Source organism: Vidua macroura, chromosome 15, assembly GCF_024509145.1.
Source record: "Vidua macroura isolate BioBank_ID:100142 chromosome 15, ASM2450914v1, whole genome shotgun sequence".
Taxonomy (NCBI): Eukaryota; Metazoa; Chordata; class Aves; order Passeriformes; family Viduidae; genus Vidua; species Vidua macroura.
Window position 1 is genome coordinate 9,589,155 of NC_071585.1, and position 25,032 is coordinate 9,614,186.

A 25,032-nucleotide genomic window follows, 5' to 3' on the forward strand; every position below is an offset into this window, starting at 1 on the left:
GTGTCCGCAGTGCGGCTGCGCGCGCCGCCCGGCAGTTCCGGTGGGTCCGTCCCCCCCGCCCGGCCGGCGCCGCCACACGGGCGGCACCGAGCGCAGCCGGCCGAGCCATGGCCCAGCCCGCCGGGGCCCCCGCCGGCCAGCAGCCCTACAGCAACGGTGAGTGCGGGGCAGGCTCGCGGGGGTCGGCGCGGGATAGGGCCCGGCGGGGACGGCTCCCGCCCCGGGGCGCTTCCCCCGGGCCCAGGCCGCTCTTCGCCCCGGGGCCGCGGGGGCCGGGGCCGGTGGCCGCGGGCAGAGCGCAGGGAGGGGATTCTGGGGACGGCCCGTTCGCTGCCCGGGCCGCTGGGTTACCCCCGGCTGAGCTCGGCAGTGCCCTCCCTGCAGCCCGGACAGCCGCGGCCCGGGGCGAAATGCGGCTGGATTAGGGGGGAGAGCAGGAAAGGAGCGGCAGCGGAGCCGGCTCCTGGGGCGACCCCGGGAGCGGCGGGGGCGAGGTGCTGCCGGACCGGGCCCTGCCCCAAGTGTCACTGAGGAAAGCGCAGAGCGGCTCATTAGGCAAAATTAATCTTCGCTCTGGTTTATTTTAATGGCAGAAGTGTCCCAGAGTACATTTGTGTGTCGGTATGAAAAACAGCGTCTTTCAGAGAGCCGTGTCTGGGCTGCCGGGGTCACACGCACGGCTCGAGCTGCCCCGGGCCGTCCCTTAGCCCGGGTGGGTCCTGTCGGTGACACGGGTCACACAGCCGAGGTTTGACCCTTTGGAACGGGGCTGTACATGTGGCACTGTGGTTATCGCTGAGCTCAGCCTGCGGCGCTGCGGGGCTTTCTTATCTTGTCATTCTCGTAAAGCCGACATTATCTGGTTCTGTGTGCTGCAAACTGGGAAAATCTTGATTGCTTTCTTCCCCTCAAAATGTATTTCTTCACAACGAGATATTGAAGGTGAAACTGAGCTTACTAGCCAGTGTTTTAATATAGGAATAAAAAATTCAGGGCCAGCCTTGTCTCTGTGTCTGTTTTCGTTGCATGTGTGCAAATCTGTGCTGATGGAAGTGTCTCCTGATTTCACATACACATCCTCTGCACTTGCTTCCTTAATTATACACTTGTGTGTTTCAGTAGCTGTGCTGCATCATAAGCAGTTCAGTTATAATGAGATCTTTTGATTTTTCTTCCCCCTCCTGCACAGTGTGTTTATTGCTTTCCTTCAAAGTCATCAGCAAAACGACAATTTGCAATTAACTGTGTAGCTGCTTCTAGGGTCAAGAGAGTGGGAAGAGTATGAACATAATGTGGAGAGAGAGGCTCTGTCCTGGAGAGCTTATGGTCTGAGCAGAGGCTGTACAAAGAGAACGTTAGCTAATGGAGTAACTGAGTGGGATGATTTACAGACTGGCATTGCTTTATGTTTGCTCATTTCCCTAGTGTCAGATTAAGCACATAATGGAAGTTATGGAGAGGCAGCCGAGAAAGAGGAATTTCAGGCTATTCAGCTGTCAGGTGTATGAAAAATAAAGAACTGAAATGTAGGGTTATGCAAATTAAACAGTTGTTATGGTATGTTAGAGATAAGGTCTGGGTTGCTGGCCTTTGAAATAAATCAAATTGTTCAAGCATGGACTGTTCATAGCGTTGTTTAAAATGTATGTTGAGAGGATGCTGTGATCCTTGATGTTTATACTAACACCAAAGCTTTATAAAAGAGTTTTGGGGGTACTGAGTGCTGTAGTGGTGCTTACAGTAGCCTGTGAGGAAAGAAAACCGTCAGCAGGATGATAAATTGTTCTATAGCTGTCAGCCCTTCCTTGCAACTTGTTGCTTGTGGAGTCTGCAGGTAACTCCCTGAGCTTGCATGTCCACTAAGGCAGTAGCACAGAGCTTTGGGTTGCTTAGCAACAACCTTCCTCTCCTTCATTTCTGTTTGTCTTTTAATAAGACCAGTATTCTGTACTCATTTTGCAGGTGTCTAATTTGCTTTCCAGTTGATAGATCTGAAGTGCAAGCAAGAAGGAGAAACAATTCTTTTAGAATGTTTTGCTCTTCTCATGTGATACCTTAGCATGGTACTTTGATGTCATGAGGTGCTTTAGGAGCTGCTGGGTTTGGAATCCATTGGGTCAGTCAGATGAAGTGGACACTGGTGGTGACTGATTCCACGGCATCTGTTGGGATGTATTTTTTCAGAGTGTTTATCTTTGCATCTCCCTAGAGCTTGTGACTGGCAAAAGTGATGTGCTGAGTAACTGGCTTGGACAGTGAAATTCTATGTGGTAGAAAATATTGCTTGAATCCTGGCCATCCACATTATTACTTTGACCATTTTATAAAACCATCAAGCAACTTTCATGTATATTCTGGTGCTATTCCTGATCTGTTAGAAATATTAAATGGCCTTGTGTTGTTGTAGAGGAGACTTTTGCTGTTAAATAGGAGGCCTTTCTTCTATTACTAATTCATTTCTGTGGTCTCAGAGGGTTGGCTGTTTTGCTGTTGTGCAGGTGAAGTAGCTCTTCAGTCCACACAGAATTCCTTGTTTGTTTCTGACTTCCCAGAAAACCAGCAGCATTTGGGGAAAGCTGGACAGCCTAGATCCTCCTTGATGGGTCTCGGTGAAGAGGTCAGGTCGAGATGGGTATCTGGCTGTAGCCAAACAGTGAGTCCTGAAAAGTTTTTGTGCACTGTGAAACTCTTTGTAAAGGGGTTTTGTCCCTTAGTGCTGTTGCTATAGCTTTTTTTGGCAGCTTAGTGCAGACTTGTCTTGGAAACATGAACTATTATATGAGGATGTCAAGACTTTTCATTGTGCTTCTGACTTTAAAAATAAAAATTGAAGTTGGAACATTTATATTTTTGCATACAGTGCTGTAGAAAATATCAAGTAGGTCAGTTTTTGGTATCACCTCACTTCCACTGTTTTATTCTGAAGCAGGGAAAACAGTGCATAAGAGAACAATCCAAATACTCTGATTTCTGCCTGGGATAGAGTCATGCCCTATGGTGAAAAATCAAGTTATTAAATCAATTTGCATTTGTTCTGTATTTTTCCTAAGGTTTATAGTGATGATGTTATATCAATGTTTGTGCAGATGCAGTCAGAAGGTTTGATAAGAATTCATAATTTTTAAAGTTAGCAAGTTTAATTGCCAATAGGGTTTGTAAATCGATTGTTGGAAACCCATCTGATACACTGCAGGGTAGTTTTTGAAGGCTACTCATAACTGTAAGCATTTTCCTCTTGGTGAGCTTTTTCTTAAAACACCCTTGATTTTAGAGAATTATTAATTGCAAATATCTATGAGCAGCATTGTAAGGACAGTAGGATATAACTGGATTTCCTAACTGAATGATAAATTGCATGTTGAAATTAATGGTTGGAGAATAATATGGGGTGTACCTTTTATGCACAAAGAAGAGGCAGTGAGGATGAGATCACTGGCACTGTAGTAGTTATATGGACCTGCGCAATATTCGGTGAATTAGCAGCTGTGTGTGACCCAGAGCCTAAGGTTTTCTAGGGAATGAGGAGCTGAATGATCAGTGCAGTGTTTGTCCTAACTAAGAATTTCAATGCATTCTGCGTTTAGCTTCATTTATTGTGTGAGTTACTTTAACTTGGAAATGTGAACTTGCTTGCCTTTCAGAATTTAACCATTACATTCTAATAGGAAACCAGCCATCATTTTTTTTAATGTGTAACTGCGTGTGTTTAAGTCTCCAGTATCCAAACTGTGTTTTTAGGGGATGAGGAGAGCCACAGTGTGACTGGCTGAACTGAATGATACAACACTGGAAAATGTTTTGGTAGTTGTGAAGGAGTCATAGCTGGCTATGGCCTGCAGCATCTAGTGTGTTCTGCTCAGAAGGATTTCACTCGAAAATTGATAGCCTCTCTTCAGCATGTCCATTTTGTGGCAATGGTATGAGCAATCTGTAGTAGTACCTTTCCTGATGGAGCTGTTATTGCACTGGAAATCCCATGGGATTCTGTCAATCTGTTCCTCTGTAAAGCAGAAATCTGATTATGTTCTTGCCCACGTTGTTTACTCTTTGGAGAGTTATTAACCTTTTTTTCAATTTTTTTCCTTTAAATGAGTAAAACTTACTTCATGTATACCAACCAACATATGCATAGAGAGCATCATCAACCTGTCAAGTTTTTTTTTCCCTGACTGATGAATTATTTTATGATCAACTTACCCTTCATTCTGTGTTGGTGACCAGCTGGCCACTCGCATGAGCTGTATGTGTACGAATAGTTCTCATACTAAAATTAACTGCAGAAACTTTCATAGATTAACTCAGTCACTTGAGAAGTACTGTGGTGACCTATGCTGGCACTTGGCTGGCGGTGTCATTGTGGTAAGCTGACGTGCATGTTGGTGTCAGCCATCGTGTGAAATGCAGTTCTTGCGCAATGGATCTTCCGCTTTCGATCTGCTCGTGTGTGCTACTGCCGGTGCTGTGGGACAGTGCTCCTCTGTGGGCAGCTTGCTTCTGGGGGTTTCTGAGGACTGGATGGGATCCTGTGTGAGTTTCAGTTCAGGAGCATTGATGGTATTGGAATGCTTAGTAGTTTCAAGGTTACTGTGAAACAAAACAAAGATGTAAGTGTCAATAGCAAAATACTGCTGAATTCATGTCCCTTGCAGTAGTACTTCTGTCACACCTAATGGTTTAAATTAAAAATGGCTTGGAGACTAATAAAATCCTAAGGAAAGACATTCACAGGAACATCTTTTATTTTCAGAAGTGAAACACAACACTGACTTCCTAAAGAGTGTAGTTTTTTTTTCATTCCAGGCCCTGTTCAAAATCAGCTGATGCAGTCTCCAGATGGCCAGGGATACAGCCCTGCAGTTCCAGGATCGTACTCCCATCAGATGCCGGCAAAGGTTCCTCCACATCAGTCTTCTGGACAGTATAGCTATAGTGGCTCTCAGAATGTTTCTCATTTAAACAATTACCAAGGACCTGGCCAGACTCTCAACAGACCACCAGTGGCAGCTTTCTCTGGGTCACCAGTACAACAGCCAGGTCCTGTTCCACAAGTGCTGCCGCCTGCATTACAGAACTCAGCTGCTGTATCATGTGCTGGGAGCTTTCCTCCTGGAGCCAGCCCACCGGTGCTTTCAAACTGGCAGTACAGCCAGACTCCTGTGAGTCAGCCACTTGGGGCTCAAACAAGCCATTTGGCTCATGTGCCTGGGACAGGGTCAGTTCAGCCACCATCCTCATTACCAGGAAGTACAAATCCTGCAGGGAGTTATCAATATGCTGCTTCTCCGGGGGCTCCTCCACTGCAGAACAGCTACATGAAGCCAGGTAATCAGATTTTTTGATACTCTACCAATGTCCATTTTTCAATGATCTTTTAAAATAATGAGTATAGAACTGACTCTGCAGTGACATTTTGATTGTGGAAGATGGTTAAAGCAGATACACCCATCAGAACTACCTGGATGCTTTCTCTGGGTTAGAAATGAAAGTTCTGTGCCCAGGGTGGGTGTTTCAGCTGGCTGGAGCAGGTAACTCCTGAACGGTGTCCCACTGTTTTGGGATGTGGTGTGTGGGTGATGCTGTTTCTGTGATCTAGACCATCTCCTGGGGTAACTGTTGAAGCATTAGTATGTTTCAGTCCAGGACTTCACCAGAACTTCAGTCCAGGACTTGAAAACTAGTTCTCTTCAGTAAGCATGGTCAGTAACCACTTGATTCAGGTAATTTTCTGAATAGCCTGTCAGGTTGATGCAAATAACTGGAGCACAGCCTGGAAAGAAAACTGAAAAGCATTCTGTACTGTTGAAATAGAGGTCAGTTCAATGGAAAGCTTCCTTTCCCCAAACATGTAATTTTCACATTTAATGATAATTGTAAGTCTCAGAAAGTACTCTAAAGATAGGAGACTTCGCTCCTGCTGCTTTACTGCTGGTATATGCAGTGGTAAGAACTTTTCTAATACAAAATAGCTCTATTGTGCAACTTGTGATTGTTGTGGAAACACAGTTAATACTCAAGTTTCTCTTTGCCAAACTGCTGTACATTGTTAGTTTTTTTCTCACTAAGCATGCAAACAGGACTTACGTACAGAAATATTTTCCATGTAAAAGCAAATAATTTTTCTTGTTAAGCACTTTTAGCCTCATTAGAGATTTTTATTGATACTAGTTTTTTTGTTATATGCCTGTTTAATTTTCTTATGCTGTTCAAAATGTCTTAAGCTTGCAGAATTTATTAAACAGATTCTGGCACGTAATTGGAATAAACAGTTAGTAGTTTGGAATTAGTGAGGCGAATGCAGAGAAATTTTGGAAAGTGGCATATGAAATGAGAGCAAGTGTTTGGAATAAGTAATTTTTATAGCCATTCAATCCTCTTGAGTCATTTCCCTGCTATTTTTTTGTATAACAATGATCACTTTTAATTAAACTTGTTTGATGATCATTCTGGACTTGGTTATAGAGTTGAGATATTTTCTGTACATCTTAAAATTCTTGCCAACAATAGCAACAAAGATCAGTAGATACAGGAACCCAGAATGAGAAAAGCATGATAGAAACAAGTTGAAGTTGAGACCCTCTACCCACGTCTTAGGATTATGTATCTCATGCCATTCATCCTCTGAATAACAAAAACATTTAGAATTCAATTGGTGCATTTTTGTAACAAAACTTTTATGATTTTTTCAGCTGGGTTAAACTCCTCCTAAAAGTTGATCTCTTTATAGGATCTGCACCTCCACCAGTGACTCAGCCTTTAACACCGCTCCACCCTCCAAGGCCACCTTTAGGACCTCCACCAGTTGGTGGTCCACCTAGGCCACCAGCAGCAGTAGCAGGACCACCTAGTGCACAGTCTCTGCTAAAATCAGCTGCAAGCCAAGAAGGTAAGAAACAATTTGCTCTTCATGTTGAATTCAAGCACTGCAACTTGCTGTAATATGCAACCTTTAAAGCCAAGCGCATCGTTCTATTAGAAACTCAAATTGTAAAATTGATACTAATACAGCTAATAATTTAATCTGAAAAGAGTAGGTAAGGACCTGGAAAGAAGAAAAATTCTTGTAAACAGACATGATAAAATTTAAGAAATTAACAGTTGAAAATAGTTTTCCAAGTGCTGTTTTACATGGCCGTGTCTGCTGTAGTTTGCATCATTTTTTTCCTTTTGTGTGTTGTAAAGTGATAGGGATCTCATTTCTCTGCATCCCTGACTACTGTTAGCACAGAAATCCATGTATGACTCCCTGTATTGTTCATTCTACAGGGAGAGAGAAAATGTGGACCTTGCAATTCCTTGCTATTTATGTAGCTGTACCTTATTCTTCTCTGTTTAAAATCACTGAAATACACATCTTGCATTTGTTAGTGTTCTGAAGGAAGGTACTAGAGGCTGTGGAGTGTCAGCTGTTGAAGACAGATACCTGCCTTAGTGTTTCCTGTGGGCCCTGCACAAATATGCCATTGTTTAAGAACTCCTCAGGGCTCTGTATCAGACAGACTCCAGTTGTTTGGCATTTCGTGCCCATGCTAGCTGGGGCCATGTGCGAGTCGGCAGCTTTATTTTTACAAACACAGTTCTGTCAAAGCTGTTGGTTCCTTCCATGTTCAGATTGACAGTTTCTCATGTGTGGTAGCTCTGTGAGCACAAGAATAGTATATTCAAATTTAACTTTGTTTGGAATGTATTAAATGCATTAGAAATAGATTTTGCTTGGAAAATATTTTCTTCATCATGAAAAGAAACATTTCCAGAGCCCTGGAGAGATAAAAATATTTAGTCTATGAAGCAGGTTGACTGCTGCTAGGAAGATTCAATGTGTAATGTAAGTTCCTTTTTTTGGGTCATCTTTGAAGATTTTAATAAAAAATGGTAATAAAAATAGAGTACCTACTTGTCCTTAGTAATATATAGTTGTGTTAGTATATTTAGACATAGTTGGCTTACCAAAAACTGTCCTTTGGGAGCACTCTCTTAGTCTCAAGGTTTTTCCTATCTTAGATTGAATTTCTATCTTGACTGGTATATGACTGTGTCAGAGCTGTTGCTGTTTGGTGAGCAGTAGTGAACTAAATGTCTGAGTTTGGTGTTTCTGTGAATGATCAGGGGAAAAAGTTCTTCAGGGTTAAGCTGAAGGTTACTAAGGAAAACTAAGCTACAGGTTACTTGAAAAACTACAGCTAGCCTGAAGAGACTTCCTCTGCTGAGGACGGAGCATCCCCTGACCCTTGTTGGCTTAGAAGCTATGGCAAATCCCTAATTGGAAGGAGTCATAAAAGATTATTCAACCAGAAGTGTAGGGACTTCTGTTTTCCTTAAGAGAAAAAAAAAGATTATGATGCTTTATGAATGTCCTTTGTTGAGGTCACATCTGCAATATGTGTGAGAGAAAGAGGACAAAGTGTATATTTAATTCAGTTTCATCCTGGGTCAAAACCAAAGTAGATTCAAACTATGCTTATCTTAATATTCATCCAGCAAGTAGGATATTTTTTGCAGTTATCTCATTAAAACTTCTTCATAACTTGTGCAAATTTTCCCTGTGGTTGTTTTTCTTTAAAGGTGATGCCAGATCTGCTGCCAGTGATGGGTCTGTAGTGCAAAACAGCTACGATGCAATTGAAGGTGGTGGCCTCATGGGTAAGGCTTTGGGAGTAAAAATGGTTGTTATTATTATGGAACTTTTAGTCTGGGAAAGATAGAAGTTTAAGCATTTGTGGACAAACCTATGTACTTGGTTCAATGCCTGTCTCGGAGCTAAATGCAAAATTTGAAGCATTGACAATTAGCATGTGTTTGTCTGTGATATGTAAAATAGGTGGGAGCCCTTTGCAAAGTTGACAGCAGCTGCATTTTTTAGACTTAGAAACTAAACAGGCAGCTCTCCTGTTCTACTAATGCCTCAAGTAAGATACAGTTCTTCAGCAATTAAGTATCTGTCTACTCTGCTTCCAGCAACTCCACATCATTCTCCTGCAGCCCCGAATCTTAAGATGAATAGAAGTGTTGGGTATTCTTACCCTGCCTTACCTCCAGGCTACCAACATACTTCTCCACCTGGAGCACCAGGAATGAATGCATCTGCTTTGCAATATCCAGATGGATCAAAACATTTCCACCAGGTAAAGTGGAAATGTCTGGTTTCTGTCTCAGTACTACCACTGGTGGGGGTGTGTGGATAAAGAAAAGTGATGGTTGGCGTGTGTTGTGCATCCCTAGGATGCTGCTTCGTTTGTTCCCTGTTAGGGCACCATTTGTTCAAGAGGACAAACATAGCCCAGAATTAATGCTTTTACCTGTGCCTTGGTACCAGTTTGGAAAAGCTGTGTGCCAGCTCTTTGTGAAGTGTTCCGCCCTCAAATCTGTTCAGGATGTTTCTTTTGAAACTTTCAGCTGCTTTTGGCATGTTTCTCTTCCATGGCTTTGTTATTGTTAGCTGAAGTGTTTGGTTTTTCTTTCCCTGAACTTTCAAAGTGAGCTGACCAACACTTTCACCAGCTGAGCCTCTGTATTTTCAAGAGTTTTATTTAAAAAAGCATAAATTGCTTTTTTCCTCCTCATAACCCTGTTACATTACATGCATAATTCAAGTTCACGTGACAACCAGCATTTCTAAATATATTTATACAATGGCAGTTAGTACATGAGCAAAGCAAACTGAAAGGGATATAGATGTGGTTTTAAACAGACTGTGGGTTTCATCCAAGGAGTTGGTGCTAATTTGTGAAATTTGATTTGATTCTAGCCTGCCCTGGGCACTAATCACTTAACTGCATCAATGGCTGGCCTGAGTCTACAGCAGGAAGGGTTAAGACCTGTGAATCTTCTTCAAGAAAGAAATATTCTTCCTACCACCCTTTTGAAGGCTCCTGTCCCCAACTTGCATGAAGATATCCAGAAGCTCAACTGCAATCCTGAGTAAGATCATGCATTTGCTATAATACATCAAAACAGAAATATACATTCCTACGTATAATTTCACAAAATATTTTCTTAATTTTATGAGTAGAAAATATTGAAAATGGGCTTCACTGTTGCAATAAAGACAGTAAGTGGGTTTAACTTTGAAGAGGGGAAAATCATCTTTGTAGAAAGTATGAGGAAAAAGTTGTTAACAAGGCAGCTATAGATAGGTACAGTATAAAAGTTTTATGCCTGGCAGTGAGTATGGATGAGAAGATATAAAATAGGAGTTAATTCAGTCAGGTGAGGTACACCAAAAAGATTGTGCCTGAAGAAACATGGGTGACCTCTGTATTGAAAAGTAACCATTTAAAACAATAGAGTAAATGAAATTTCAAACAAGAGACTGGCAGTTGGTTAATTAATTATTCTCTCTGAGGAGACCAACCAAACTGTGTATAGTCAGGGACTTCTGCTTTGCAAATATTTTTATGGTAGATAAAGGAAATAACAGCGCCTTTCTGACGTTGTTCATGCAAACAAGCTGGACAGGATTTGCAAAACTGCCACATACATCTGCACCTGCTGCTGAGTGCTCAAGACTCAGAAAATTATTGTGGGATTGTTTATAGTTACTATGTTTTTAAAACCACCTTTTAAACATTGCTGGTTCTGATTTATTCCAAAATAACATTTAGTATATAAAGATTTAGTGCAACTTTGAATATTTGACTTGAGTGACTAAAATGATGCTCAGTTCTGTGTAAAGAGCATTTGTATGAAATAACAACTCAAAAGTATGAACTGTGGGTCAAGCTCACACAGAAACAAAATGATTTGACAGAGATAGAGATCTTTCATCTGGAAACAGAAATTCACCATTAACAGCTCTAGAAAAATATACTGTACTACTGAAATCATAATTTATTTGAAAACCTCTGAAAATAACCCTTTGTCATCCATGTAGGTTGTTCCGCTGTACCTTGACTAACATTCCTCAAACTCAGGCCTTATTGAATAAAGCCAAACTTCCTTTGGGGCTCCTGCTTCATCCTTTCAAAGACTTATCGGTATGAGAAATATTCAAAACTTTACATGCTGAAGTACCAACTGTGCCTTTACTAGAGTCCAGACAATGGACAATGAATTATAAAACAAGGGCAGGTATCTTGGCCCAGAAGAATTACCATAGTAACTGACATTTCCTTATTCCATACAGATTGCTGTAATTTTTCTCAATTATTTCTCCCTACCATATTTAAATCTTCAGGTCTCACTTCTTATTAAAAAAGAAAGCCTCCAAAATCTCAAAAACCCCAAAAGCTTAAAGGCAGCACAGAATTTGGACTGTGGTAGAAGACAACACCTAAATTCCAGGTTGTCACATATCAGTTGCAGTAATTAATTTCAAACCTAGTACTAATTCTAAACTCAAGACTTGACAAAGTTGAAGGGATTTGGATGTCATGAAATAGCCAGAAGACTTTGAATTTAGCAGTATCTTTTTTAAACACTGGGGTTTTTTTCTCTGTTTAACTGATTTCTCAAAGATGTGGGGATTCTTTTCCCCTGCTTTTTGATCTGTAATGGCTGCAGGACTTGATCTTAAACCATCGGTGTAAAATTCAAGAATTTAGAGGCTTGGAAAGGGAATCCACACAGTCAAATATGTTAGAGTTCAGTTCCTACCTGTCTTACTAAGGAATTGCTGTGATGCTGTGAGGATGCAGAAGTACTCCTTCTTTCAACAAGGATGCTTTGCCTCACTAGCCAGCACAGTGTAGGTGGTGTTGTTACCACAGATGGGGAGCTGCAGGGTGAGGATGCTTTAAAACAGGAAGTTTTTCCTTTCCAGCAATTGCCAGTGGTCACTTCCAGTATTATTGTGAGATGCCGTTCCTGCCGGACGTACATCAACCCTTTTGTCAGCTTCCTAGACCAAAGGAGATGGAAATGCAATTTGTGCTATAGAGTCAATGATGGTAAGTTGTAGATGTGCTTGAAAGAGTTGCAATTTACCTTTCCCACCTTGGCCTTTGAGACTGGAGTGTTGTTGGCCACATCAGTAGGGGGATTGTTGTCAGTCATGTTGGGAGTCATGAGCAATGTTTCCCAGTGACAGTGGTGTCCAAGTAGTCCCTCACAGTACCCTGCACAAGTGCAAGAACTCCTCTGCCTGCTGTAGTTCTCCATGTGTTGCCCAACAGCTACAAAAGAATTGATGCATTTGTTTTAAAATGTAGCACAGCCAATACTAGTGTGAAATACTAATATATAAACTTATCTGCTTAGTTCCTGAAGAATTCCTGTATAATCCTGTGACAAGAGTTTATGGAGAACCTCATAAAAGACCTGAAGTCCAGAATGCTACTATTGAGTTTATGGCTCCATCTGAATACATGGTAAGGCTTTATTTACTTATTCTCTCTCTTTGTTTTATTTTCAGAGGGAAGTCAGAGAAAGCTTTGTTTCAGAGGATGCTTTCCAGTTCAGTAGAACAGCTGTTGCCTTAAGGAGTGTATCTGAGAACTCATGGGGAGGACCTCAGAGTTCACTTCTAAACATTTATGATGTCAAAGTTGTTCTGTATTTGGAATATGTAGGTATCTTTGGAAGAAAACTAGAATTCTACTATTACCAAATAAGAGGCAAATGCATCCAGAAATTTTAGCTATCATCTGTGTGCTGTTTTAGCAGTTTAAACTTGCAATAGAATGAATAAACCAAATCTAACAAATGCTATTTGAAAATGAAAGCTAATCCTTTCTTTGCTCAGCTGCGTCCACCTCAGCCACCCGTGTACCTCTTTGTGTTTGATGTCTCTCACAATGCAGTAGAGACAGGATACTTGAACACAGTCTGCCAGACCTTGTTAGACAATCTTGACTCGTAAGTACTTCTTTCTTAAATCTCCAATTTTCATTTGTCTTAAGAAACTTGTGATAGACACCAACATGCCAATCCTTTCTGTCTGGAAGACAAGTTTCCTAGTGTGGGCAAACAATGGCCAGTGTTGTATTAAAATGTGCCATAAAGCTGTAGTCTTTTTCCCATCACAGCTATACCAGTATAAAAGGTAATTTTGAGGCTTGATTTTCAGTCTGACTCTTTCCTATATGCTTCATAAATCTCCAAAAGAATGTAAGCAGCATGCTTATCTTTTGAACTGTATTTTTTAAAAGCTGAAATGTAGATAAGCATTTGCTGAAAAGAGTCATACATCTAATAAACTTCTCATAAAATGCATACTATTTGAACTTATATAAACACTACTTGGGATTTTGCAGTTTATTTATTCCTTTTCTTCCACTTCTGATTACCCTATTAAAAGGTTTTCACCTGCCTGCTAGGTGACTCTACCACGAGCTCCATTGTTGTTGTGGCTTTTGTTCTTTCCAAAACGACTTAGTGAAGCTCTTGCAATGTTGCTGTTAAGCTAACTGCTTGGTAACAACCACAGAGAGATGCAGTGGATGTTTAAAAAAAAAAAAAAGCCTGCAGAAATGAAATTTCATCTTGTTGAACACCATATGTCTCATTTTCAGGCTTCCTGGGAACACTAGAACAAAAATAGGCTTCATAACGTTTGACAGCACAATCCATTTCTACAGTCTTCAGGAAGGTCTCTCTCAGCCTCAGATGCTTATAGTTTCAGATATTGAAGGTATGCAAAGATATTTTTTGTGATCAGTACCTATTAATGACTTGTGGTTATGACAGCCTTTAAAAATATATCTGGTGGGAGTTTCTAGATCACACCATTAGTCTCTCTAGTAATGACTTTAGAAGTACCATATGTATGAGTTTGTTTATGGAGACATCTCCCTGATGTCTGAGCAATGCTGTGGCTGCTCATGACTTCAAACATGAAGACAGCTTTCCTAACTTCTAGTTTAATTTGTACAAATCTCTAGATTCCTCTTGAAATCCCAAATACTGATGCTAGATACCTTTCTATAGATTTTCTTGTAGCTGGTGCTTAGTGCTTGCCCTTCTGCCTTTTGTTTCAAATCACCTTTCACTGGGTATTACTGGGCAGGGTAGAATAAACACTGGAAATATTTGCTATGTGATTTTATTTAACAGTCTTGATTATCCGTCAGCCCTGTTGACTGCTGCTCTAACATGGGATTCTAGCCACAGGAATGCTTATGAGAAAAAAAAGAAATCCACATAATTATGTTTACATGGGTTAATACACTGATACTGTATTTTTTTCCAATAAGTATGATGGTTGGCAAATAAAGTCAGGGAAAGCTTGATGTGTTTTAAAAGATAACTCAAATATTTTTTCCCTTTCAGATGTATTTATACCAATGCCAGAAAACTTATTAGTAAATTTGAATGAAAATAAAGAGGTAAGAAGCAAGGACTTTCTTACATAACTAGTGACATTTGCATAATTGGGGATATGTTTGGCAATTTTTTGATTAATTAATGCTCATTAACACCAGCTGTTCAAACGCTAGGTTTGAGGTGAAAAAAGAGGTCTTTTATCTATGTCACTGTAAGTTCTTACCAACCTGAAACAAGACAGTACTTCAATTTTTCGAGGACTTTCTCTTTAATATTAGAAATGTTAATACTTGGTTATGTTCAGCTGTCGGATCTATATAAAGTAGAAAACCTTGAAGACTCATGGGCCTAATACTGTTTTCTCACTTGTAGCTAATTCAAGATCTGCTGAAGACATTGCCACAGATGTTTACCAAGTCCCTGGAAACTCAGAGTGCTCTGGGGCCTGCATTACAGGCTGCCTTTAAACTGATGTCCCCCACTGGAGGTAGAATCACTGTCTTCCAGACACAGCTCCCATCTGTGGGAATGGGAGCACTAAAGTCACGAGAGGAGCCAAACCAAAGAGCAACAGCAAAGGTTAGGAGAGCAAAAAGGTTGAGAGTATTAACAACTCTGTTCTGTGCATGTAGGTGGTTCTGGGATTTCCTCTCTGGGTTAATTTTGTGCTTGTCTTGCTCCTTTTAAAGTAGCAGAAAAAAAACAAAAGAAAAACCAAACAATATAAACACAAATTAATTACTTGATTTTTTAAAATGAAATATTTTTAATCAATGATGGAGAATTTATTGTGTCTCTGAAAACAGGCAATAAATGTATGAATCGATTTGAATTTCCTTTGTATTTTGTAATACTCCACTGTGTTAACAGGATATACATCTGACACCATCGACTGATTTTTACAAGAAGTTGGCCTTGGACTGTTCAGGGCAACAGGTTGCAGTGGATTTATTTCTGCTTAGTGGGCAATATTCTGACTTGGCTTCTCTAGGTAAGTCATATAAAGCTCTTTTGGGGCATGTAACTCTTGTATTTTGAGCAAATACATAGAATCTATATTAATATTTAGTAGATGAACCTGATTTGAATTAAACTAGTGTGTCAAGATACAAACTTGACCTTGCAGAGCAGTGACAGTGAATAGAATGTAATCTTTAAGTCCTGATTTAACCTACTTATTTTCATGTTCTCCCTTAGTGAGTCAGGATTCTTGTGCTACTGATACAAGTAGTGGAAATAATTTCTTCCTTTTTTATGCCTTTTAACCATCAGTGTCATTGCCTTTAGAGCAAATTTTATTAGCATTTTGATTATTTTTTTCTATTTAACCAAACTTTCAAGTGACAATAATTTCAGGTCAATGGAAAACTATTTCACACCTGAAATTTATCACATATTAGAATATATAGTTGTAGCTACATCTGTCTCTGTAGGCAGGTCTGTAACTGTGTATTTGAGTGATTTGCAGCAGACTGCAGCAGCAACTGTCTCCACTCTCCAATGTATACTGGTTTTGTTTCAGGTTGTATATCAAGGTATTCTGCAGGTAGTGTCTACTACTACCAATCTTACCATCATAAACACAACCCTGTCCAGGTGGAGAAACTGCAAAAGGAACTGAAGCGATATTTAACTAGAAAAATTGGGTTTGAGGCTGTCATGAGGATAAGATGCACCAAAGGTCTGAATTCACAAAAATCTACTTAGATTTTTGCGGGGTGGAGAAGAGGGAAGTGGGTGTTTGCTGCTCTTTGGGAATGTTTTCATTGGTATTCTAGCTGTTTTCTAACCTCAAATGATTAAAAGGCAATGATTAGAAAAGTAAAATTCAGTACCATGGATAAGACAATTTTTTTAACACTGTATTTACAGTATGTTTTCTGGCATCCAGGTTCCAGTTTATAATGGTCAAAACTGGAAAATTGCCTGAACTATTTCAACAAGGGACTGGTTTTATAATCTAGATACTTTCTACTACTCTGCATTGATTTGCCTTGCCAATTCCCACTTTTTGTTAGGCTTTGTGGATTTTTGGATGAGTTGTCAGTTTGCAGTACTTACCTTTTCTGAAGATAATGTATTTCATTGAGAGGGAACATTCCAGTACAGTCATATAATTGATGGCAGATCTGTATGTGGTGCCTGTACTTCACGGCTATAAGACCCATACTGATTCATTATTGTCTTGTAGGTCTTTCCATTCATACTTTCCATGGGAACTTCTTTGTACGATCTACAGACTTGTTGTCATTACCCAATGTAAACCCAGATGCAGGATATGCTGTGCAAATGTCAGTGGAAGAGAGTCTTACTGATATGCAAGTTGTTTCTTTTCAGTCAGCTCTCCTGTACACCTCCAGCAAAGGTAAGGTTAGATTGAGCCAACAATGGCTTTTGTAGCGTTGCTTCACAAAACAAGTATGGAGGTTACAGTTGTCTTTCCTTCACCTTGCAGGTGAAAGACGAATTCGTGTCCACACTATGTGCTTACCTGTTGTCACAACACTGAGTGAAGTGTACCTAGGGGCAGATGTGCAGGCCATCACAGGGCTCTTAGCCAATATGGGTGAGTGTGCTAAGAGCTTGTTTGGATACATGTGGATTGTATCCTTAAAGGTCTGAGCAATAATCCTCTGGATTAGAAGAAAAGATTCTCCCTCATTCTAAGAGTGCTTTTGAAGTTGCAATCCCAAGAGAGTTTTGGTTTTAATGCTTGGCTTAGGTGAAGGATTAGTAGAGCTGTGTATAATCACCTGGGCTTAGGCTTAGTCTGGTGCATCATCATGGGCCCCCAGCTTTTTTCTGAAGCACTTGACTTCCCTTAGAATGTAGTAAAAGCTTAAGCTGCATCAACATATTGGATAAAGTGAGAGAAATTAATGTTTGTGACTGTATTCCTGCCAAGGGAGGAGCCCCTCTTGTCTGAGCCTTGCACTCTGTTTTCAGCTGTGGACCGCTCCGTTTCCGCCACGCTGAGCGATGCTCGGGATGCCTTGGTCAATGCAGTGATCGATTCTTTAGCTGCTTATCGCTCCTCCGTGCTGAGCATCCAACAGCCTGGGCTCACAGCTCCCTTCTCACTGCGGCTCTTCCCGCTTTATATACTGGCACTCTTAAAACAGGTAAGAGGGGAAAGGAAGCCAGGCAAGAGGATGATTGTTTGGCAGGTCAGCCTGAAGTAAAAGGACAGCTCTTTGATGGAGAATGATTTAGTTCAAAAGCAGGAATTTAGAAGTGTGTATAAAACCAAAAGTATAAATGTTTTAAGCAATAGAATGGCAAAATAATAAAGACACTGACTAGTGAAGAGAATGTGTCAGGGTACTGATAGTGTTTTCTCAGGAATCTCAATTTTGTGTGTCTCTGGAAATGTAGATCCACACAGCAGTTCAGTGTGGATTAGAAGAGAGCTGGGTGCAGCAGAGAAGGGAGTTGGCTGGCTGTTCTTGCAACAGGTTTAAAGCATTTCACAGTATTTGCTCAGTGTAAGTATTTTTTAATTGAATTTCCCTGAACTGATACTAGAAGTCATTTAAGTGTTGGACAAACTGGTTTCTTGCTTCAAAAAGAAGTTTTGGATTCATACATCTTGTTTAGGAATTAACCAGCATGTTCATACTGAGCTTTTTCATGTGAAAGGCTTGATAAGCATTTGATCCAGTCAGGTGGGAGGAGTGAGCCCTACTTTGATTTATAAATTGCAAGCCAGGACTATCTCTTTCTTGTTAATACAGACCTAAGATTCTGTACATTGAAGCCAATTGTAAACTGCTCCAATATTTATGCTTTTAAATCTCATCAAGTAGCATTTTTGAGGTGTATGTTAGTATTTCAGGGTGCTTTCATCTCAGCTGTAAGAGAGGACTGATGGTGCCAGGTCAAGGTTAATTCTAAAATCCAGAAATGGGAATGAGACTTGTTTGATTTCTATGTGAAACACTGAAGAGAGCTATGGAGAAGTAAAATACAATGAGAAAAGACTTAGGGTACATCTTTAAAACTTAAGTTAGAAATAAGCAGAAGGCGATGTGTCTTATCTGACTTTGCTTTAATGGTTAAACTAAATGCCTGATTGTTTGCAGAAAGCATTTCAAACTGGGACAAACACACGTTTGGATGAACGCATCTTTACCATGTGTCAGGTGAAAAACCAGCCCCTTGTTTACCTCATGCTCATGACACATCCCAGTCTGTACAGAGTCGATAATCTCACAGATGAGGTGAGTCTTTGCCTTGCTGCATAATCTGTTTGATTCCAAAGATCTGTGTGATGTGAAAGTAAATGCGTTAGAAATCTCCCAAGTTTTCCGTATTAAAGCTGAGCAGCTAAAATGCAATGTTTCATATTTCCCCACTTGTTGGATTTATGCATTTGTTATTTGGAACTGGATTGATGAATTCTGGAGAGGAGCTGTGCTTCGCTATGGATGGATGGGGAAAGTTTTTTCCTAACTTATTTCACCTTTGCCTTGTGTCATTATCTTGTGCTATAAAATCACATATACATAAAGACATCATAATGTGGTTTTTGTCCCTTTGTAGCTTCCTTTATTTTAAAATATCAAGCAGTTTTGAGAACAGGGAATGTTTATGTAAAACCCTGAACAATTTTAGAAATCACATCTTTGGTACATAACAAATCAGATATTCCAGTTCTAGAACTAATTAACTAAAATACATTTGATGACATTCACCCTCTCTAAATAAAACATTAAGATTTATTAGTAAATTACTAATTAATAAAGTAAATAATCACTTTAAGTATGGCTTGGGCTAAACTGAGAAAAATGGTCCAGCTCCAGTATTCAGTGTAATAAATCCTCCTCTTACTTAGCGTTCTGCTCTGGTTTTTTGCATCTAGATGTGAACTACTGTTTTTCATTCTTCTTTTAGGGAGCTCTTAACATAAATGACAGAACTATACCTCAGCCACCCCTTCTCCAGCTGTCAGTGGAGAAGTTGAGTAGGGATGGTGCTTATCTTATGGATGCTGGCTCTGTAAGTTGTGTGGTGGGGGGGATTTAAAAAAATATCCAAGTTTATTTGGTGTGTTCTTTCTGAGAACCCAAAATATGTGTGACACTGCTGAGGTGTGTTTTGGGTTTGATTGATGTTATTGTTGGGTGTCTTTCAGGTGATGTTTCTGTGGATTGGGAAGAACTGTGGGCAGGGTTTTATCAGCCAAGTCCTTGGAGTTCCAAATTATGGCTCAATACCACAGAATATGGTACGTGCTTGCTCTGCACATCAGTCATACATACAGTGCTGCCAGAATATCATTTGCATGAGAATTAAAATACACTACTCAGATATTAGCCCTCTAGTGGTATAGATCCAGATCCAAGGAAAGAAGTAATTGCTGTTACCTCTTGGAGTTTCCCCTCATGAAGACACAGTAGGAAGAGGCTGACAATGATTGAGTTTCTCAGACCTGTGGGAGCAGATTAAGAACACTTGCAAATAGTGAGCACACTGGGTTAGTGGGAAATCCTTCAGTTTCTGCAACAAAACAGGAATCAGTCACAGCTCAGTCATCACCATTCTGACAGCTAATTGCTGAAAGGAGTTTACTGCTCTTCAAGCCCCTTCACAGAAGACAAGACTGAAGCTATACATCACAAAACATATCTGTCTGGGTTTTCTTTATACCTAATGAGTTGGGCTATTTGAAGTGTTCCTTTTACTGTTTTTCTGAAAACTGTGTATTAATGAAACCCTTTGGCTTATAGACACATCTCCCAGAACTTGAAACGGCAGAATCCATCAGAACACGAACTTTTATTTCTTGGCTGAGAGAACAGAGACCTTTCTTTCCTATACTATATATAATAAAGTAAGTGGTTTTTAACAGTCTTTTTGCTTCTTCAGCAACCTGTTAACAATACATACTTGGATATCATATACTGGATTTTCTTAATGGAATTTTTAACAATAGTGTGTGCTGTGCCTGACAGATTTGACTACAGATATGAGTTGTCTCCAATTAGAATTTCAAAAGACTAAAAAAGACTAAATGTCACAGAAGAATCTTTAGGTAATGTCAGATAAATGAAGTAAATGCTGGTAAGAGCACTTATTAGGATTAATCACTACTAAAGGCTATTTGAGATCCTCTTTTCATATGTCCTTAAGCTTTTGAAATGTCTTGCCACTTGACCTGTAATTTTATTAGTGCATGGTAGCCCATGGCAAATGTTAATTCCACCCAAACACTTATATTTTTGTTTTTAAGGGATGAGAGTCCATTGAAATCAAGTTTTCTGCAAAATATGATTGAAGACAGAACAGAATCAGCCTTATCATACTATGAATTCCTCCTTCATATACAGCAGCAAGTGAATAAATGAAACACTAGCCTCTGGCTTACTTCTTTAAGGAAAGATTTTGCAGTAAAGAATGATTGTGCTTGTAATATCTTCATTAAATCTGTGGCCTGAGGCAGTTGATGAGAAGTTCTCACTGTGATTTCAACGAACTAAAGCAAATAAAGGACCACATCTGAGAATCAAATGTGCAACTACATAATATTGTACCTTAAAAAAATCAAACTGTTGGAACTGGTTGAGCACCTTTAATTTGCTGCAAATTGTGTTTTTACTGTAAGTAGTTGCAGCATGAAGTACATTTACAAAGGCAATACTGAAAAGGTGAAATACATTTTGTAAAATAAAGAGTTCTTTGTTGTTCAAAATGTATATTTCTGTAACTTTTTTTTTGTTTGTTTTGGTTTTTTTGTTGTTGTTGCTAGATATAAAACCTCACAATACTGACCATGATTTGCAGGGAAATTCTTTCTAAGTGCATCCAGTGATTACAGACAGAGCATCTCAATGTTCAACTTAATGCTTAAAGTAGCAATGAAAGAAGTGTTCATTGTGAAATGAACAAATGCTTGTGAAGTGTAGAATCCAGTGCTTGGATTGGATTATGGCTAATAGGACTAAAGGTAAGCTTAACCTGGATAAGGTGGCTGAATTTGTTGATGCTTTTAATAAGTCAGTATTCTAATTTTAAAAACGGTGGGGAAGAGTGGGCCCTACATGAGACAGATTTTAAAAAGTCATTGCCTGAGTTGGCAGCAAAAGTAGACTTAGAGAGGTTGTAAGCTTTGCTTTTCCTCAGTAAAAGGAATAGTTTTAATTTCTACTTATGAATGGTGTGGGAGGGGAAGAGCAAGGAAGGTTATCTCAGATTTTGTTTGGTTTATGTTCAGTAGACTTTTGGCTCTTGTTTACTTTAAGTGAATGTTGGGCCCTTCAGATCTGGTGTGTTTCTGAAGCAAGTTTGTTGGCAGCACTTCAGATCAAACGTTGGTCTGCAACACTGAATATTCTGACAATAAAACTGGAAATTATTTTTCCAAGAACAAAATTATTATATTGAATTTGAAGATTTGTATATGGTTGCAGACATGCCTGAAGTTTTCAAAAAAAAAGGTTTTTTGCTGGAGCTGTGTAATAAGCCCAGGTCCAAGGCCAGTGTGCACCAAATAAAAGCTTTAAATATACTCTGAGATCCTGCCAGAGCTACAGATTGAAGCTGATATCAGACTTAAAGTAAAAACTTATATGCAAAAAATATTTAAATAATTTTATAGAGGTGTATTGATAATTCTTCTATTTTCAAGATTAAGCTATAATTGATAGCTACCAATGTAAGAAGTATTTTAAGTTACTGTATTCCAATGCCCATGGAAGTGTTGCATATGGAAAAATCTTGGTTTGCTTTTTTATTTAATAGTGGTAAGCTTAAAGGTCTTTCAAAACCTACTTTGTGGGGCAAGTAACTTGAAGAGGTAAAACACTTGTGAGTGGTCAAATGTTCTGTGCTTAAGATGTTTGGAGATAAAAATGTCAGTAGGGTCAACGTTTGGGTAAACATTTCCTCCCATTTCAGGCTGTAGCTGATTGTGATTGTCAGGATTTGCCTCACTTCAGGGGAGGAGTTCCTTGGGAAAAATTGTTCTTAAGCACAAGAAGCTGAAGTTCAGAACAATGGTTAAAACAGCATGAAAATACTATTAAAGAACCAATTTAAGTTTCCCTGTCTGCTGCCTCTGTAGCAAACAGGAGTGTATTTACTTGAACTGCTTTTCAGATAATTGCACAGTTTCTAGTCATGGTGAAGAGATGTCTTTTAAGCTTTGACAGTCTGATTTCCACCCCACCCCCCCTGCCCAGGGAGGGGGAAAGGGGTCTCTTTCATTTAAATCATAAATGGAACCTCTGTACTTGCATAGCTTCTGCCCTAAACCTTGTGGTTTTGGGTATATTATCACTCAGAAGTTGAATTGATGAATTGAAAACCATCCTTGCATCAAATAGCCCACCCAAAGTCTATTTCTTACTATGACTGTATTTTGCTACTATATCCCTTTTTTTAGGAAACATAAATACTGGAGATGGCCTCATTGCTTTATGTACACCAGACTAATGGCTGAAGATGTCAGTCTTTGTGGCAGTTAACAAGTTTGAAGTTGAGTCCCTAAGTTTTACAGAGCAAAACATGATAAATGAGTCAGATGAACCCTCTGGGAGTTCTCTTCTCTTCCGAAGAAATTCTCTATTGAACTTTGTTCCTTTATTCCCTTGCAGTGGGGAAGGCCTGCTGGTTCACTTGTAGTGCTGTAATGGCAATACAGGGAACATGAACACACACACACACTACCTGTGATTGCTTTTTTACATACAATTGAAAAACGAGGACACTGAAGATGGACTGCAAAAGTAGGCAAGAGTGTTCTGGTACTTAGATCTCAGCACCACAACTCCACCACTGTAAATGTGTGGTGGAGGTGTGTCTCTCTTTGTAGTCAAACACTTTTTTTTTTTTTAAACTATTTCTTATTTTGACACATAAGTGTTCAGCCAACATTGTTACCATCCATTTTACTTTGCTTTCATTATTGTTTTTAAATTAATATATTTGAGTCTAAGTCTGCATAGACTATGTTGCAATAACTAGAATGATTCACTTTTATTTAGAATCAATTTCTAACAGAATTTAATCAAAGATGCAGAATGGCTGTTAAGGGACCATTAAATGTGATTTTAAGGTTCTGTTTACTATTATGGATGTAATCCTTATAGTAAATTTAATTTTGTAAAGTAGTGTATAATATTGTAATATTAAATCTTTGTTCTCTGAACTCAAAGATTTGATCTTCAGTATGAAGTTATAAATCTTCCCCCTTATGAATTTGAGACAGGATTTACTTGTCCTCCTTTTTACAGTTTGTAATTTTCACTGTTTTATTCCTGTAAAAAGTCATTTATAACACATGCAAATGCTTATTTTATCTGTGCTAATTTATCAGATTTGGCTACTCAATAAAATTAATTGAAAGAACTCATGCCAGTCCATCACTCTTTTCTTATAAATAGAAGTACAACAATGTATTTAATTGAGAGAAATACCATGTTGGTCACAGGAACCTAGCTGGCAGTGATGGTTGGAATTTAGCCTTCAGCAGCATTCCAAGATGGTGATCAATTTTATTTTAGGTAATCCTGTATCTTCATTTAACATCCCATTATTTCAGCAGCTTTTTTGTAAAAGCCATTCCATCTTAATGCTTGCAAATTTTTTTGAGATGTTGTCACTGCTGCCTCTGGCCCATTATGGATGAGTTAATGCATGAGCTTGGTAGTCTGACTTCTGTATTTAACTGGTTTTAAATACAGAATTCTCTCATTCAATATTGTAGCAATATTAATTGAATTTGTCAGCTCTGGGTTTTTTTTTTTCCAATACATGTAACACTGTCCTGCTGCTGCTGAACTCCAGAACTCCTGCAGTGATTTGGGGAGCAGCAGGCACCTGTCCTGGCAGTGTGATTTGGGATGCTGGGCTCTGGAGGTGAGTCCTGTGAAAAATGCCAATCACTTGTTTTTAGAATTTTTTAAAGTTTAATTTAAAAATTGTTATAAAAATAGTAATACAATTAGAGTAATAAAAATTTAGAGTTAGGACAATTACAAGACAATAAAACACAAAGAATTACAGATGTCCGGATGCTCTCGGGCACTTAAGCCCTGACAAGCATGCCTTGTGAAACAAAGGAATAACCCTTACAAGCACTAGCCTCTTGCATATTCATGTATCTCATACATGTTGCATAAATTCCTTGCCAATGAAGAATTTTTCTGGTTTTTGTCAACTTCTTCCCCTTAATCCCGGTGGTTCCATAAAGACGAGAGAAGGTGGAAGAATGTTTGTCTTTTCCGATAAGGAGGCTGTAACTCTTTGTGCGCTGTCGCTGTTATCTCTGTGCAAAGAGTTTCTTGATTATCTTATCCCTTTCTTGAGCTAGTAAGAAATCTTACATTGCAGAGTTTCTATTTTAACATTGTTGTAAAAACTATATTTAACACACTACTTAAGAGAATTAATACAGCATAACTTTCTAACATTACACATATAATCTTCATCGTAATATTTGCAAAAAGCCAATCATAAAATACGCATTTTTCCCAGGCCGGTTCCCATGGCAGTGCCTCCGAGCAGGGCACTGCAGCTCTTCCATGCGAGTGCCGTGTTGACGGGAAGCCTCCGTGTCCTGGGGCTGCTCAGCTAAGGGAGGAGTGACGCGGCAGTTCCGTCACCTGGCACACAGGAGAGCTGTACCGGCCTTTTGGCGTCCATAAAGATCAATGTATGCCAACTGCATCTTACTGCAAAGAAGTCAATACGCTCCCTGTTCGATTAGGCCAGTGGCTCTGGCGTCCTCGAGAGGTGCTCGTCTGTCGGTGTTTCCTGGCGCGCCCCGCCAGTCCCGCGGCGGTGCAGTGCCCGTCACCGGGCTCCCCTTAGCGCCGCCATCGCCCCTTCCCGGCC

At 39.6% G+C, this 25,032-nt stretch overlaps 1 protein-coding gene across 1 annotated transcript; it reads left to right on the forward strand.

Annotated features, from left to right (window-relative positions):
* The first annotated feature begins 32 nt into the window (after window positions 1–32).
* SEC24A (SEC24 homolog A, COPII coat complex component) lies at window positions 33–23,548 on the forward strand. Its single transcript, XM_053990968.1, has 23 exons — window positions 33–156; window positions 4,801–5,322; window positions 6,725–6,883; window positions 8,560–8,637; window positions 8,953–9,119; window positions 9,743–9,915; window positions 10,868–10,970; window positions 11,756–11,882; window positions 12,193–12,302; window positions 12,677–12,789; window positions 13,446–13,564; window positions 14,203–14,258; window positions 14,569–14,775; window positions 15,067–15,187; window positions 15,719–15,877; window positions 16,388–16,561; window positions 16,652–16,762; window positions 17,143–17,318; window positions 18,279–18,416; window positions 19,090–19,194; window positions 19,331–19,423; window positions 19,926–20,029; window positions 20,429–23,548. Exons 1-23 carry the CDS (start codon window positions 108–110, stop codon window positions 20,541–20,543), a joined length of 3,279 nt encoding a protein of 1,092 aa, XP_053846943.1. The 5' UTR covers window positions 33–107; the 3' UTR covers window positions 20,544–23,548.
* The last annotated feature ends 1,484 nt before the right edge of the window (window positions 23,549–25,032 follow it).

Bases quoted from the DNA above. Each gene is read 5' to 3' on its own strand.
- SEC24A (XM_053990968.1), top strand. From the start codon at position 108: ATGGCCCAGCCCGCCGGGGCCCCCGCCGGCCAGCAGCCCTACAGCAAC. The intron at 10,971-11,755 runs GTATGAGAAATA...TTTCCTTTCCAG, and splicing joins ATCCTTTCAAAGACTTATCG to CAATTGCCAGTGGTCACTTC. The intron at 13,565-14,202 runs GTATGCAAAGAT...TTTCCCTTTCAG, and splicing joins TATAGTTTCAGATATTGAAG to ATGTATTTATACCAATGCCA.